A 15,314-nucleotide genomic window follows, 5' to 3' on the forward strand; every position below is an offset into this window, starting at 1 on the left:
AGTTGAACGAGGTGAATGCCAAGAGAGGCCAAGGAGAAAAATAACCAGAGATCAATAGGCAAAAGAATGAGAGCAAAAAACAAACACACAAACAAAACTCTCCTGGAACTTTTCCAGTCAGTTCCATCCTTTTGGACTCAGCAGGAAACTGGTGGGGTCCAGCTGACCTCGGATAACAGGGCAGATCTGAGGTAACCCTCCTTCACACCACGCATGGGATTGGCCAGCAGGGCCCTGTGAAGCTCCAGAATTTAGAACCCAAGGACAGCATGGTGTGGCTGTGTCCTTGGCAAGTCCTGATCTTTCTCCAAGCTCTTTGCACATCTCCAGGGGACCGAGCCATGCTCAGGTGTGTAGACAAAAGGTTAAAAACAGACTCATGACTGCCTTGCGGCTGGATCTCTAGAAATCTAAGTCATCTTGGCCAAAGCCATCTGTTCTGTCCATGGTGAGGTTTTTAAACCTCCTTTCTGTGAAAGCAGGAGTTTTAACTACCTTCTCAGCTTCTAGGCCAGAGGCCTCGCCTGCCTCCTGCTCTGGAGTCCTTGGCCCCAAGGGCGCCTCTTCTTGCTCAGAAGTGGAGCTTTCTGGGTACATATCTGTGACTTTTCTCTCTGGACCAGGGAGTACCTTGGACTCCTCTTCGAAGCTCCTCATGTTTCCATTCAAAGGCTTTTCTACAGAGCCTTTCTGAGAGAGCTGAGAGCAGTTTCCCAGAGATGATGTGCTGGAGGAGGCGAGACCTGCTTTCCAGCCTGACCTCCGGCAGGGGCTATCTCCACCTGGGGTAGGGGGCAGTGCTGGCTTCCCCTCTTGATCTGGGCTTCTGTTTCCAGAAGTCTCACCCGGCTGGCCCTGTCCCCAGCCGACCTGCGGGCTACCTTCTTCCTCCCCTTGGTTTCCCCCTCCCGACTCTGGCTGCCCCTCTCCTTCAGCTTCCGGGGCCTCTGCAGTTTTGACACCATCGTCCTGTCCTCCTGGACTTGGGTCACCTCCTCCAGAGGCTTCACCTTCCAAACCGGTGTCAGCCCCAGAGCCCTCTTCGGTGTTTTCTTCCTTCCCACCAGAGCCCTGCTCCTCCCCACCTGCTGCCTCTGGGACACTGCTTCGCCCAGCCCCTGTGCTCCCTTCTCTCTTCTGAGCAGTTGCCTCCTCCTCCCTCCCTCGGGGGTCTCCGTCTTTGCCAAGGGTCTGGCTGTTCTCACCCTCACCCCACCCCTCTGTCCCAGGGTCCTGGTCTAACCCCAGCTCCAGGCCTCCAGTGGACCCCTGGACAGTCCCTGTCCCCAAGGGGTCCCCCTGAAGCAGCTCCATCCCTCTCTTCTCAGGGGCTGCCTCTGCTGCCTCGCCACTAGCACACCCCCCTTTCTTCTTCTGCAGAATGTGCTGCAGGTCGAAGGCCTTTTGGATGGGTGCCCTGGATGCCCCTGTTGTGTCCTTTGGGGACGTGGGGATCACTTTCTTCCTCATGCAGGCCTCACAGGGACAAAACTCCTCCCCCTCGGCCTCCCCAACCAGCCAGGTCCCCAGGGCTCCGCTGAGGGTTGGTGCATCCTCCTCCTCTGTGGGGAAGGGGCCGGGCCCCTGGCTTCCAGCCGGCCCGGAGAAGGCCGAGAGGTACCTCAGGCCCTGGAGACGGCGCCTGCGCTGCTCCATCTGCAGGGACATCTCCCACCTGAGGCCTTCCTGGGCCGGCCCCGGCCTCTTCCCTACTGCCTGGCTCCAGATCTTCTGGAGCTCTTTCTCAGTGCTATCTCGGAGCCGAAGGCCCAGGTCCTGCTGCAGCTCTGCCACCATCTGGTCCAGCAGGCTGTTGTTCTGCAGGCTCCAGCGGGCTCGGAGCTCCGCGGTGGCCCTGCCAAGGTGGGCCATGAAGGCCTTCTCCATCTTCCTCAGCAACTTGGACACCCAGAGGGGCTCAGGGCCCAGAGACACTCTGTGGGCCGGAGAAGAGCTCGTCTCCCTAGGCCCCTGGGTGCACTTGGCCTGGGCTTGCGCATGGCATGTCTCAGCTGCTTTGGGCAGCTTCTCCAAACCAGGTTCCATGTGGGGGCCACTGGCATTTGCATCCCTGTCGCTGAGGCTCCTAGGGAGCTCTGTGGGTTTCTCTCTTTTCCCTGGAGGGCAAAGTATAGTGGAGACAGGGTCTCTTCCTGCTTCTTCTTCCTGCACACTCTTATCTTCCTGTGCACCCTCCCCGTCCTGAGAGTCGGCCTCTGACAGTTCTTGTCCCATGACTCTTCCCTCTTCTGGGAATCCCTGGACACCATCTCCTTGCAGTGCTGCGATTTCTTTTTCTTCTCTGACTTTCTCTAGCGGTACCTCCTCTTCTTGCATTGTGTTTTCAACTACTTGGTCCAGGTTCCTGCCCAGAACCTGCCCCCCACTGTTTCTGTCTGCCTCGTCTTTTCTGCTGGCACAAGCCCATGCTTGGGAATTTGAAGAGGCCGTGGAACCACTCAGCTGTTGGTTTCCTGGATCCTCTTGGTTCTCGGAGGTTCTAGAATCAGGCCTCTGGGAGGGGATTTTCAAGGGCAGTGCTACCCTCTCAGGGACCAGGGCGCACTCCATGGCACAGGGTCCACTGCCCTCCCCTGAGCCTCTGGAGCCACTGCAGACATCCACACCAGATGAGGATGTCAGTGTGAAGTCCTCCGTCATGACGTCAGACCTGAGGCCCGGCAGAGCCTGGCACCAGCCAAGCTCCCAGAGGCCCGAGTCCAGCTCACCACACCTGAGGCCACACCCCGGCCACAGGGCCTGGAAGGTGCTCAGGAGCTCCTGGTACCGAGGAGAGTCTATGAACTTCACTTTGCCAGTGGGAGACCCAAGGTCTTCATCAAAGAAGTGGAGCCCAGCAAGACAGGTGATAAGGGCCTGGGCAGAGCGGCTGAGCCTCCTGCCCGCTGCGCTGGACACTTCGGGCAGGCTGCTGGGCCGGCCCTGCTTGGAGCCCATTAGTGTTTTCATGATCTGTATGGAGGCAGAGACCTTGTGCGGAAGCACGCACGGGCCCACTGAACAGTCCACGGCCATGCCTTTGCCTGATCCAGCCTCCCTGGGGTCTTCTGAAACTCCGCTACAAGGAAGATCCTCTTCTGACTTGGGATGAGCATCACCAGTCACTGGGAGGGCTCCGTCTGGCTCTGCTTTCTCGCTGGTGGCCCCTTCATGTGACGGTTGTCTGACCTGCGTTGGCTCCCCCAGACATTCTGGGGAACGTTTGTCAACAGGATCCTCCTTGGGGCCTTCTGGGTCATCCCCTGCCACAACTGTGCTCTCACCCACCATCTCACATTTCACGGGTATGGGCTCCACTGGGATGTTGCTCAGCCATTCACGGACCACAGCATCTGGTGAGGCTTGGGGCAGAGCACCCAGCGCCATTCTGCTATCTCTCTCTTGCCCCTCTAGGCTTTCTTCTCCACCAGCAACCTTCTTCCCCTGGAATATTCTCCCAGACCTGGGGCCACAGCTGGAGCTGCCCCTTCTCAAGGCTTTGACTGCTTTCCCCATGGCCCCTGACTGAGAGCCGGGGGGCCAGGGGCACCATGCCTCAAGCTTTCCCTCCTCCAGCTCTCCCCCGTCTGGCCCCCAGTCAGCACTGGGGTTGCTGCAACACGAAGGGTATTTCTTGACAAAAGGCCATGTCCTTGGGGGGGTGGGACAGTATCTGCTGCATACCAAGGGGACCTCAGAGAAGGGCCCCTGGCTGCGCAGTGGCTGGGAGGTCTGCAGGGCGTGAGTCTTATCACTGGGGGTCCTGTGGAACAGGGATGTGCTGATCGGTGAGCAGTCGCAGCCTCTGTGGGCTCCCGGCACCCCTCCCTCGGACTGTCCAACTGGCAGAACTAAAGGCCGGGAAGGCTTGGGAATGCCGCCCCCTGCCTTTTTGTCCAGACCATCAGCTTGGATGCTCAAAGAGTCTGATGGGTTGGAAGGTGTGGGAGCTGATGAGCGTGCCCTGAACTCAGGGTCCCCTTCAGTCTCAGCAGAGGGAGAGTATGGGGGGTAGAAATTGGAAGCACAGTCAGAATTGCTCACAGGGGTAATGAGAGCACTGCAGACCCCCTGTGCATACTGGGAATGAAGAGAGGCAGAGGAGAGCGGCCCTGTGTCCTGGGACGCCCGGTTCCCGGCCCTGGGTGAGCTTGCAGAAAGGGGTGGTGCTGAGCCATTTGGGCAGGCCCTGCGTCTGCTGGGAGGTCCCGGCATTTGCCTGGGCACAGGTGAGTCAGGTGGGCGGTGGGTATGCCTTTGGGTGTGGTGCTGCCTGGGGTGGCCTATCTGAGCCCCTTGGCTGAGACCAGAAATGCTGGGTGAGGACACAGCACCGGCTCTGTCCCCCTGCTTTCTCCTCCTGCCTGGGACTGAGGCGCAGGCAGAAGGTAGAGAATGGCCTGGAGTGTCCCCAGAGCCAGAATGACCTGGAGCCAGGGGTGGTCTCCTCCCAGACCTACCCTTAGCCTGGGAGTGCCTGGTACCCTGTCCACTATCCTCTGCCTGAGGGTCCTCATTCCTCAAAGACCAGGGACTCACCGTGGGCGGACTGGGGCCTTCCCCCTGAATGGCCTTTGTCCGGGAAGTAGTCACGGCCCTTGTCTTGCTCAGGCAGCCCTGGTGCTGCTTACCCCTTTCACTAGACTCCTCGAGAGACCCAGCACTCTCTGAGGAGTGAGAAAGAGCACCTGCCGTGCCTCGGGTCTGGGGCTTCAGGCAGCTATGGGGCTCCCTGCTGCCCTGCCCTGCTTCCTGTGGACCTGGGCCCTCACTAGTCCAGGATGGGCTTCCAGCTTCCCACACTGCTCCCCTCTGGGAGGCAGCCCCCGAGGCTGAATGTAGGTCGCAGCTGCCCACGCTGCCCTCCGGAGACCTGGAGCAGCAGGAGGAGTTTGGCTCAGAGTCTTTGGGGGGTCTGTCCCTAGAGGTAGGGCTGACACTGTCCTTGCTGCTTCTTTTCCTGCTGGTGAACACTTGGCTACAGGGCCTCCTGGAATGGGAGTGTTGGGTCAGCCTGGATCTCCTCCGAGAGGCTGTCCCCTCTCCCTGGGTGAAGTACAGGGGGTTCATCCAGATCTCACACCTGGTCCCTGGCTGCCACCGGCCTCGGCCAAGGGCTTCTTCACATCCTGCCTCACAGGGCCCCTGTCCCTGTGCCCCAGGCTCTGGGGAACCCCCAGGGTGATCCTCCCACACACAGTGGAGGGAGTCCACCTCCCCCAAGACAGGGACCTCCTCACTGGCTGCTGTGAGGGCACTGGCCCTCCCCACCCTCCTGGACCACAGGAGTGCGTCCTCACCAAGTAGGTGGAAGCGGACTTTCATCTCTACAGACAGGCTGCCATCCTCGTTCATGCGGACCTTTTTCTCAACATCGTCACTGGCCACCAATGGGCCAAGCTGGGCAGGCATGTCCTGAGCGTGTCTGTCAGGAACAGGGCCCGTCTGAGCGTGATGCAGGGACACCGGGGGGTCGCTGAGACCAGACCTCTCTGACAGCAAGGAAAACCGCCGTGGCTGGCTGCCCGACCTGGACCTTGAGTGGATCACACTCTGCTTGGCCTTTGGCCCCCAGCTTCCTGGCACACGATGAAAGTAAGAGAAAAGAGGAAAGACAGTGAGCTACTAGGGGGAGCTTCAGGGTCGGAGAATAAAGGCTAGTCATGAGGCTTTCATCATTTAAACACCCCTGCCGCCCCCAAAACCACAAAGTAAGGGCAGAAACCATTCTAGAATGAATATCCAGTCGGCAATCTGTGAACCAGCAAAGCCTAGTGAGATGAACTTAACGTCTGAATTCAGTCTCAACTCTGCGATTTCCTTGCTGTGTTGTTTTTGGCAGAGACTCCTTACTGAGTTGTAAAATAATAATGGTAGGTTTGTTTTGACGATGCAGGGCAATGCATATAAAACTTTCTGCAGAGTTGCTAGCACAAAGTATGTTTTCGATAGACAACAGAGTTGGCAGGCAGAGCAGCAGGGCCCAGAGCTAACTCCGGGCCCGGCTCATGCCCACCCCCAACACAGGAAGCAAAATCAATAAGCTGCTGTAAAGGTGCCTGATTGTAAACTGTAAAATGCTTTGCAATTATTAGTGGTGATTTATCATCCTAACACTCATCAAGCTTTGGGGTTGATAAATGATTGCAAGGAAGGACCTGGACACACAATAGCAAGTCTTGATAGTCAAGCCTGTACTCTAGCCATGAAAAAGAGAAGAAAAGGGAGCCACTGAAGGAAGAAAGAAGTGGTCTCAAGTAGGAATGAAGCCTTTAGTACTTCTCATTTCATCTCCTCCTGATTGGCAAGAAGAAAAGGCTAGTGGAGGCTGAGCCTATGGCCAGCAAAAGAACAGATCCCCCTACTTGAGTTCATCTAGACAGAAGGTTTCGCCAAGCTCTGCTCTTCCATAAGCACCTAATGAGACTAGGATCTACTCCAAAGGAGGCTCTGTGGCTAATAGGTCCTTGTACCTCTAGCACCTGGCATGCAGTGATCACTAATACCATTATTGTCATTTCTTAGTAGCTTTTCACAAAGGATATTATTTTGTTTATTCACCAAATTTGCCCATTTCCATTCCAATAATTTTGCTGAAAATTTCAACCTGCAGTTGTTAATTATGCCTTTAAAATAATGTGTTTTTAAATAACAACACCTACACTCTGGCACATAGCAGGCTTTTTGGAGAGATACACATACAGTTAGATGTATAGACTGATGAATAGATGGAGGATCAATGGTTATTGTTAGTTTTAGTCCATTTGGCTTCTACTGTTGTCTAAAGGAGTCATGACTCTTGAAAGATGCAAATGCCACATACCCATGGTCCATTGCCTCCATAATGTCATGCCCACCATGGTCCTTAATAAAGCTTATTTTAGATCCTAGAAATTTAGAGTTCAAGATTTCCTAATCCCTATTTTCTTTAAATACCAGACACCCCCCCTCTCATACACCAGGCAAATTTCAACCCAATTAAGGTAGATGGCAGTAAGAAAGAGGAAGAGGCAAGGGTGACCCCAAAAAAGTGGGATACCCAAAAATTTGGGCCAAAAGGCAGGTTTTTAAAATTATCTAGAAAGGATATCTGCTTAGTCCTACTGAACCACTATCCAGGGCAAATAAAATTCGGGAAACTCCAAAACTAACTCACCGGTTTTGTTTCTTGGAGTCTGCCCAGATAAAGTTTCAGTTCCGTATCTTCTAGAATCTTCCATTGCCAGAGGTTTGAAAGACTCGTAGCCAGCACATACTAGCACTGAAGGACTGCAGAGCAGACCCTTCAGAGAGTCCACCTGAAGAAGGAGAGTGTTGAATTAGGAGGCCCGGTTTGCAGAGCCCCTCTTCTACCCAGGGAGACATAGGTAAAGGAAGAATCCCATCACTCTGGCCCTTTCCTGAAGTTTGCATATCTCACCCCAGAATTCTGTCCTACCCACTTGCCATAATACCTCCATAACTAGCTGGGGGCAGAGGTCCTATCACCATCACCTTCTTCTCTCCACATACCCCTCCCCCCACCCGGTTTAAGGCCTGTGGTTTAGGGGTTCTTCTGGATGCCTCAGGTGGAAAACATTTCAAGAAGTCTTTGGCCTGCTTCCCTGCCCACCCTTGCACCCTCCAGAATATGTATTTTTTTTAAAGCAACCAGAACAGAAAGGCCTCCAGCTTCCCTATGGAGATCTGATTCACTATCTCACTCATTTCCCACAAAGAGTTCGCTCCTGGGTCCAATCTGTGTTTGCCAGTATAATCTCGAGCCCATCACCTCTGCTTTCAGCCCTTCTGGAACAGGGAAGGGCAAGGCTGCTCTCTCTACAGGCTCCTCCAATGATTCCCTAGGGTCCTGCCCAGAGGCTTATGCCATCCTTTCCCACCCACCCTAGGACATCCTAGGCTGGATGCTGAACAGGCAACATTGCATTCCAGGAAACAAGTCCCTGCTTTTAGAAAAATCTCACATGGCCCTGAGGCCCCTACGGCACATGTGAGACTTTGCACTATTTATGACATTATATAGTAACGGGCAGTGTTGGGGGATTTAGTTTCATCTTCAAAGGGCTGCATTTGTTCTTCTTTATTTTCTCAAATTAGGAGGGTATGTTCATTAGCAAGGAAATGAGAAAAAGAGAACTCTTGCATCCTCTCCCCACAAATGACATTAAATTAGCTGTACACCAGATCTTTCAACCTAGTGGATTAGAAGTTTCTTTCAAACTACTAAGCACATTTCTTTGTTGATTTAGAGCTCTAGTGCATCACAAAAATGCAAACATGACCCAAGTCTATCAATTTATAGAGACATATCAATGTATTCATATCCCTTAGACAACAAGAAGCCAAATGGACTACATGACCCAAATCTATCAATTTATAGTAGTCATACTTCTAGGAAATCAGACTTTTCCAAGGAGGAAAAAAAAGAACTCAGGGTTAAATGATGCTTCCATTCTAGAAAGAGGTCAAGGTTTAGGATCCACACACAAAAAAAGAGAGTTATTGAGAGTATATTGAGAGTGTTCACCCAGTTGAGGACCTGAAAACTGATAATCATGCCACAGCCTGCCCTGGGGAGCAATGAGACCATTTTGTTTACAGAAACTCTAATAGTTCTGCATTAAGTCTATAAGAAAATACACTAATATTTTTTTCTCCAATTAACTTATTTTTGTACCTGCTCTCTCCATTTCGCCATGCCCACTAAACTGTAGCTAACTGAAGGCAGGGACCTAGACTTATTTTCTGTATCCTCTGCATGAAGCACATGCTGGTACATAGCCAATGTGCCATAATTTAGGAGTTTTCTTACATTATGACTCTGACATTATTAATGTCGATTCTATCATTTGCCAGCCATGCAACTATGAGCCAATTACTTAACCTCTGTGCCTCAATTTTCTTACCTATACAAAAGAAATAATAACATGAATTGCCTTGTGAGTTTGTGTGGTAGATGTCATGTCCTAGATTAGTCAACCTCTGTTTTACTCTCTTTCTGGTGTAATTTCCAGTATGGCAGAGTGTACAAAGCTCTATATACATTTTCTGGACTCCCTTGCCGCTAGACTTCTAACCATGAAATCATTTCCAATAATTAGATGCACTTGCACAAGGTAGGAGAAATGACAGTGAAGTAGAACCCATCTTTCTTTTGCTTTTGACTGTTGCCACAAGAAAAAAGTCAAAGGCATAAAGAGGCATGTGCAGCTGCAATGGCAAAAGCCACACTCATTTTTCCAGTACCCAGTCACCAGCTTTCTGGATATCAACAGACAGCAGTGGCACATGACCTGCCTCATTCCAGACCACAGCAATGGTAGGCTAATACTGAACTCAATTATTCCAGGGACAACAACCTACTTGCTTGATTGTGTTGAGGTATCTATCCAGATAGGTCAATTCTGTGATATTCTGGGAATTATTTCCAGAAACCAAGCTTATGCTCCTCCAGCTTTCCAATCTTTAAGCACAAAAGTCTCTGTGTATAATTTCTTCATGCTTAGGATACGTACAGAGGTTTCTGTTTCCTATACTGAATCATGACTGATTCAATGTACAGTATCAGAGGTTGTTGCAGGCAATAGACCCTCAAGGAGAGGAGTCTTGGATTAGTTATTTGACCTGATTGGGTTTGAAGGCAGTGATAGTCTGGTTATAATGCGACACTGGTGGCCTAAGGCACAAAGTGATAAAACAGGTTCTTGAATGATCACCTCTGATAGTAGAATGCAGTGCTTAACTGAGAGCAGGACTTTGACAATCACTGGCTGTCATGATAGATCTTTCTAATGAGAATGAGAGCTTCAAGGACTATGGAGTAGGCTGGCTTCTCTGACTTAAAGAAAATGGCAAGCTCGAGGTCTAAACTCTCAGTTCAGGGATGGCCAGAGGACCTAGGTGCTTCTACTACTACTATAAAAGAATCTTTTTTCTCTTGTAGCAAACATCAGCTGCAGAAACTGATCCTTCTAGTTGTTGAAATACAACTGAAATGATTGTTGTGTGATCTGTCAAGCCATAAAGCAAGTGTGTCAAAGCAGGACCCCATCATCAGGAGGTGGTGACATGTACTAGATCAGGCTCCAGGCATTTGAACGGAAGGCATAAGTAAATTGCATGAGCCACACTCCCAGTTCACCTGCTTCTGCTGCATTGCCATCTTTCCTTCCCGCACACCTAAAACTTCCTGGGGGAGTTCCCTATGACCAGTTAACTGAAGAAGAAAATATTTGATTCTGGGTTTCAGACTATTTCACAGGATATGCTGACACAAGTCAAAAGTTGACTGCTGCACCATTACAGACCCACTTGGGGGTCATAAAGGGCAGTGGGAAAGGAAAGTACAGGGGACAATATTATTTGATCGGCTACTTTTCACCGAAGGAGCAATGGCAGGAGGTTCTATCGCAATTCGTAGGCAGGAGTTAGCAGTTCAATCCGACAATCAAGGCCTTGGAAGGAACAAGACTGGAGGGCTGGTGACAAGGAACTCTAGAGAAGAATCTGTAAATGGGTCTCCCAGAATGTACCTAGAGAACGAGAACATTTGTGTCCCATTGAATGCTCACCAGAAGGTGATAATCATGTGGACAAATGACCTGTTCAATGGATGTTAGTCATTCTTTTCCTCCAACCACCCCAAGGTGTGCTCAACTTGATTATGAACAGAGTGACAAAGTAAACATGAACTAGGAATGTGAACTACCTTATTCATGTGGGTCTGACTGCCATGTCTGCTAAGGGTCCAATCTTCCAAGAGCAGAGATCCATGCTAAACTTGTGCCAAAACACTTGTGATTTGCAGCATACCTTGAGGTACTCAGCAAGCCATCTCATGGGAAGCTAATGACATTGAACCCCTCCATCATGGGGAGAGTCAGAAATGTGGATTCACTGGAATAGGCACTAATTTTGAATATGTATTTTCTTCCTTGCCCACATACCTCCGTGGACTTACTGAATACCTCATTCATCATTGCCATAATCCATGAGGATTACTTCTATCCAAAGAACTGATTTTATAACAAAAGAATTGAGGCAATGCACTAACACCCATGGAATTCACTGTGTAGCCATATACCACATCACCCAAAAGTAGCTATAACTTATAGAACGGTGGCTCATTCTATGGGCACCAACTGAAAGTAATCACTTTATAATGTTGAGGCATTATCTTGCAGGATGTGATATGTGCTCTGGACTGGCAACCACTATACAGTATAGTGCTGTTTCTCCACAGACAACAGATACCTGGGAATTAAGGGGTGGGAATATGAGCAGCTCCTGTCACTATTACACCTATGACCCAGCTACAAACATTTTGCTTCCCATCCCAAAAACTTCAGGCTCTGCTAGTTTGGAGGTCTCTGGGTCCAAGGGAAAATGTTCCCACCAGGAGACACACAGCAAGTCAGTGAAGCTGAAAGTTGAGACAGTCACTTGGCCATATGGGGATCCTTGCAACAATGAACCAACAGGCAACAGGGGGGTTCTGTGTTGAATGGGGTGATTGATTCTGTAATGGGTCTCTCAGAATGAGAGTTTGGATCCTATTCAAACTTGGTTAGGGGGAATAGGGTTGCTGTTATGCAAATAGAGTCGGGGGAAAGTAATCTATAGCCCAGGGAATCCCTTGAGTGCTTTCTGTGGCTGCCATATTCAGGGTTAAAAATTAACACAAGACTACAACGGCTCAGGAAGGACCTCCAAGGGCTGAGTCCATAAGAATGATGTAGCACATGCAGCACGTAGTAAACGCACCATAATTTAGATGGTGGAATTGGTCCAGCCATTCTACCATATCCATAACCACATTCAGCTGAGGTGCTGGCAGAGGGCAGAGGGAACATGAAATGGACAGTAGAAGGAAACCTAATACCATCAATGGCCTTGCAGTAGATAACCTAGTTTTCTTCACAACTCTGCTAGGCATGAATCAATTTTCTATGTTTTGCCCTTGCCTCCCTCTAGCACTTTTTATAAGGTATTTTGGTGACTTGATAGTTAAGTCTTAAGACAGAGGCTACAAAGGTGGGCTTGTGCTCGGAGGATGGATGGTACAGTGCTGATGTGACTCTGGGGGGAAGGCGAATATGTTTTGATTGTAGGAAAGACAGCTACATACTTAGGTGGGAACATGCTGCTGTAGCTGCTGCTTGTAAATTTAAGTAGTGGTAGAATAGTGTACACAGGTGTTAAGTAGTGATAGGATTAGATTATGGGGAAACTGTTGATTAGATCAAGCCACCTCCATCCTCCATCCTGTGTACCTACAGTGTACATTCATGTTCTGCAGGAGCTGGAAAGGCAAAAATTATTCCCTAGCCTTCTTCACAGTTCGGGCTATATGCAGATTGGGTTCTCCATCAATTAGATGCACTTGATCAAGTCTGGGAAAGCAAGTGAGGCAGACACCATCTCTTCTCGCTTCTGGTTGTTGTTGTTGCGAAGCAAATGTGTGGGTACCAGGAGGCCATAGCAGCCCAGGCAGCAGGCTAGACCCGGCACCCCAGAGCTCCTGCATGTCAAGAGTGTCAAGATGCAACTGTGGCAGTTTCCTGATCCCAGATTTATAAGCTTGGATGCCACTATAGAGAAGTATTCTTGAACTCAATAATCACAGTAGCTTCAAGCAGGGTAGTAGCTTCCTGCAGAATGCTGGGAGCTATTCCTGTAGACCCAGCTTAGAGCTCATGCCTTCAGCTATCCAAAGATTTGGGAATCCCCTAATGTCCTGCATTAGATTACTTTCTGCTCAAGGTACTTTGAGGAGTTTTTGTTTTCTGCACTGAACTCTCCCTGAAATAGATGGTATTGGATAATAGAAGGATTGGATAAGAAAATAATAAAAGTGTGCAAAGCACAGTGTCTGGCACTCACTAAGCACTCACTAAACGGTAAGCAAAATACAAATAATAATTGCTTGTTTAACTGACTACATGTCTCCACTCCTTTAATTCACCTTTAATTAGTAGCAAGGCAATCAGTGCCTCTTTGTAAAGAATAACCTCCCCATTCCATCTAAGTATTTTGATCTGAGGTCCAGAGAGCTTTTTAAAGGAAATAGCATACCCCAACAGCCTACCTTTTTCCCACTTGTCGTGTACACTTGCTTCACAGGAAAGTGCAAAAGATCTGAGGCTTTGCTGAGAAAGGCCGTCAGGTTCCTTGTATTTCTATGGCTGAGAACCACTGTCTGCTGGAATCTAGGGTCTCCATTCTTAACCAGCATTATCCTCCTTGGGGCCTTAGGACCCTTGCAGGAAGAGGATGTTCCTGGTGCCTCACATCGGCTTTCAAAATCCCTTGACTGCTGAGCAGATGGGCTTCTCCCTTGTGGCCAGTCTGGCCTACTGGGTGTTTTGGGGGGCTTCTTATCAGAGCAGAGGTAGCAGCCACCATCTTCCAACTGTTCCAGGGTACTGAGGCCATGAAGGCCCCGGGGCGTGGTGACAGAGCGCACCCCAAAGGAGAGAGGCACACGCTGAGAGAGCTCATCCATCAGAGCACCAAAGCTCTTGAACACGCGCTGGTCAACAGCCAAGCGAACCCCAGCAAACCGGGGATCCCCTCGCTTGAGGAAGGTTATCTTCTTGGCTGGCGTGACCTGGGTGACAGAGGAGGTCCGGGCCACGGAAGGCAGGAGGCACTCACGGTGGCTCGGGGCCTGGGCATCCTTCAAGGTGCTGTTCATGGTGGAGAGGCCCAGGCAGCTGGAATGGATCAGAGGAAGAAGAGAGTCAGAGACAACCCAGGGGAGTTTACATTTCCTCTCTCCCCTTTGTTACAGAGGTGCTTCCAGACCATCCCAAATTTGTACCACTCAGCTACGTAGAAGCTGGTTAATCCATTTTGATGGAATAGAAGGAAGGCCAAAGGTCTGGCACCAGATAGATACGAATTCAAATCCCAACCCCCCACTTACTACCTGTGTGACCCAGGAGGTTAATGACATAATCTGTGTCTTGGTGGATCCCACCTGTAACATGCAGCCATATTCATTCTGCATAGTGCAAGGTCTCATGTGTAACCCAGGGGAATTCCCAACTCTCTGGATTCATGTCTTCTGGTGCCAGGTGAGCAGAATCCCTTGGGACAGGAGTATAGACAAGGAGACTTGTAACCCACCATGTCTTCTCTTTATTATCTGGTAATGTTTGCTTTAACGTAGAAAGAATGCCCCCCTCCTCCCATCCCTCCAAAGTCTTTGGAAGATGCATGATGGACCCTATGGGAGAGTACCCCAGCCCACTGCCATCGATGTGGGAGACTGGGGGCTTAGCCTAGCCTTGATAGGGTCGATCCCTTTCGTCCACCTGTTCATTTCTATTCCCACTTCAGGAAAGCCCCATTGTCTTGCCTGGGACTTTGGAAAAGCCTCCCACAGGCTCTCCCTGTCATTGCCATGCTCTGTTCTGTGCACCTGCTGGCCAATTTGTCCTGAAACCCAGTTTTTACCTGGGCATTTCCTATGCTCCAAACCCTTCAAATGGTTCCCCAGTGTCTGCAGAAGAAGCTCAGGCTTGTTACCCTACAATTCAAGGGTCCCTCAGGCTTCCTTCTGACTTCCCCCTTAGAGCCTCAGCTCCTGCTTCTTTCCCACAGGAGTTCTCCACTCCCATCTAGCTTCCTGGTTCCGAGGCTCTCCCCACATGGCAACCCCCATCCTTCTGCACCCTGCCTTGGATTCCCTCCTTTGTGGAGCCTGCCCCAACTGCCTAGTCTGGGGCAACCCCCATTTTCAGTACAACTCCCCTGACATTTCCTATATCCCTGGCCTATATCCTTCTTGGCCAAGTACCCCAAGCCTGTGAAGCAAACCTGTACTCCCCGGGGCTCTGAGCCCCATGTTTGGCATAGATCAGGGATCCAGGAAATACACACTGATTTCTAATGCCCATATTTCACAGATCCTCGTAACAGTGCTTAATCCTGTCACTAAGCTGACACTTGATGAATTATGATTAGGTAAGGAGTCGTCCCCACTTCCACATGGTTCAGACCACAGCAGGACCCTCATAGATGTGCACACTGCAAGTAAACATGGTCTTCCCTGCTGTAGCCACGAATCCCACGTTTGGCTCAGTGGTGCTCACATCTCCCTTCCTTACCTTTGCTCTCTATCTAGCCACATTCATCTCAGAACTCTTCTCTCATTTTCAAAATGGTGGTGCACAAAGAGGTCTTATAATCCTCTCTCATCTCTGGTACAAACTTTATAATTAGCTCCTTCAAGTTCCTCCCTCCCAACTAATCCCTTTAAGCTGCTTTCTTAGATCTCCCACTAACATCCCTGCAGCGGCCAGATGCTG

The 15,314-nt window shown here is 50.3% G+C and overlaps 1 protein-coding gene across 1 annotated transcript; it reads right to left on the minus strand.

The window, feature by feature from the left end:
• Nucleotides 1-402: 402 nt before the first annotated feature.
• Nucleotides 403-13,696, minus strand: RP1L1 (RP1 like 1). Its single transcript, XM_032389026.1, has 3 exons — nt 13,088-13,696; nt 7,157-7,298; nt 403-5,579 (listed from the first exon to the last, which is right to left on the minus strand). The coding sequence occupies exons 1-3, from the start codon at nt 13,694-13,696 to the stop codon at nt 403-405; spliced, it is 5,928 nt and encodes a 1,975-aa protein (XP_032244917.1).
• Between the last annotated feature and the right edge of the window lie 1,618 nt (nt 13,697-15,314).

Source organism: Phoca vitulina, unplaced genomic scaffold (genome assembly GCF_004348235.1).
Source record: "Phoca vitulina isolate PV1807 unplaced genomic scaffold, GSC_HSeal_1.0 scaffold53, whole genome shotgun sequence".
Lineage (NCBI taxonomy): Eukaryota > Metazoa > Chordata > Mammalia > Carnivora > Phocidae > Phoca > Phoca vitulina.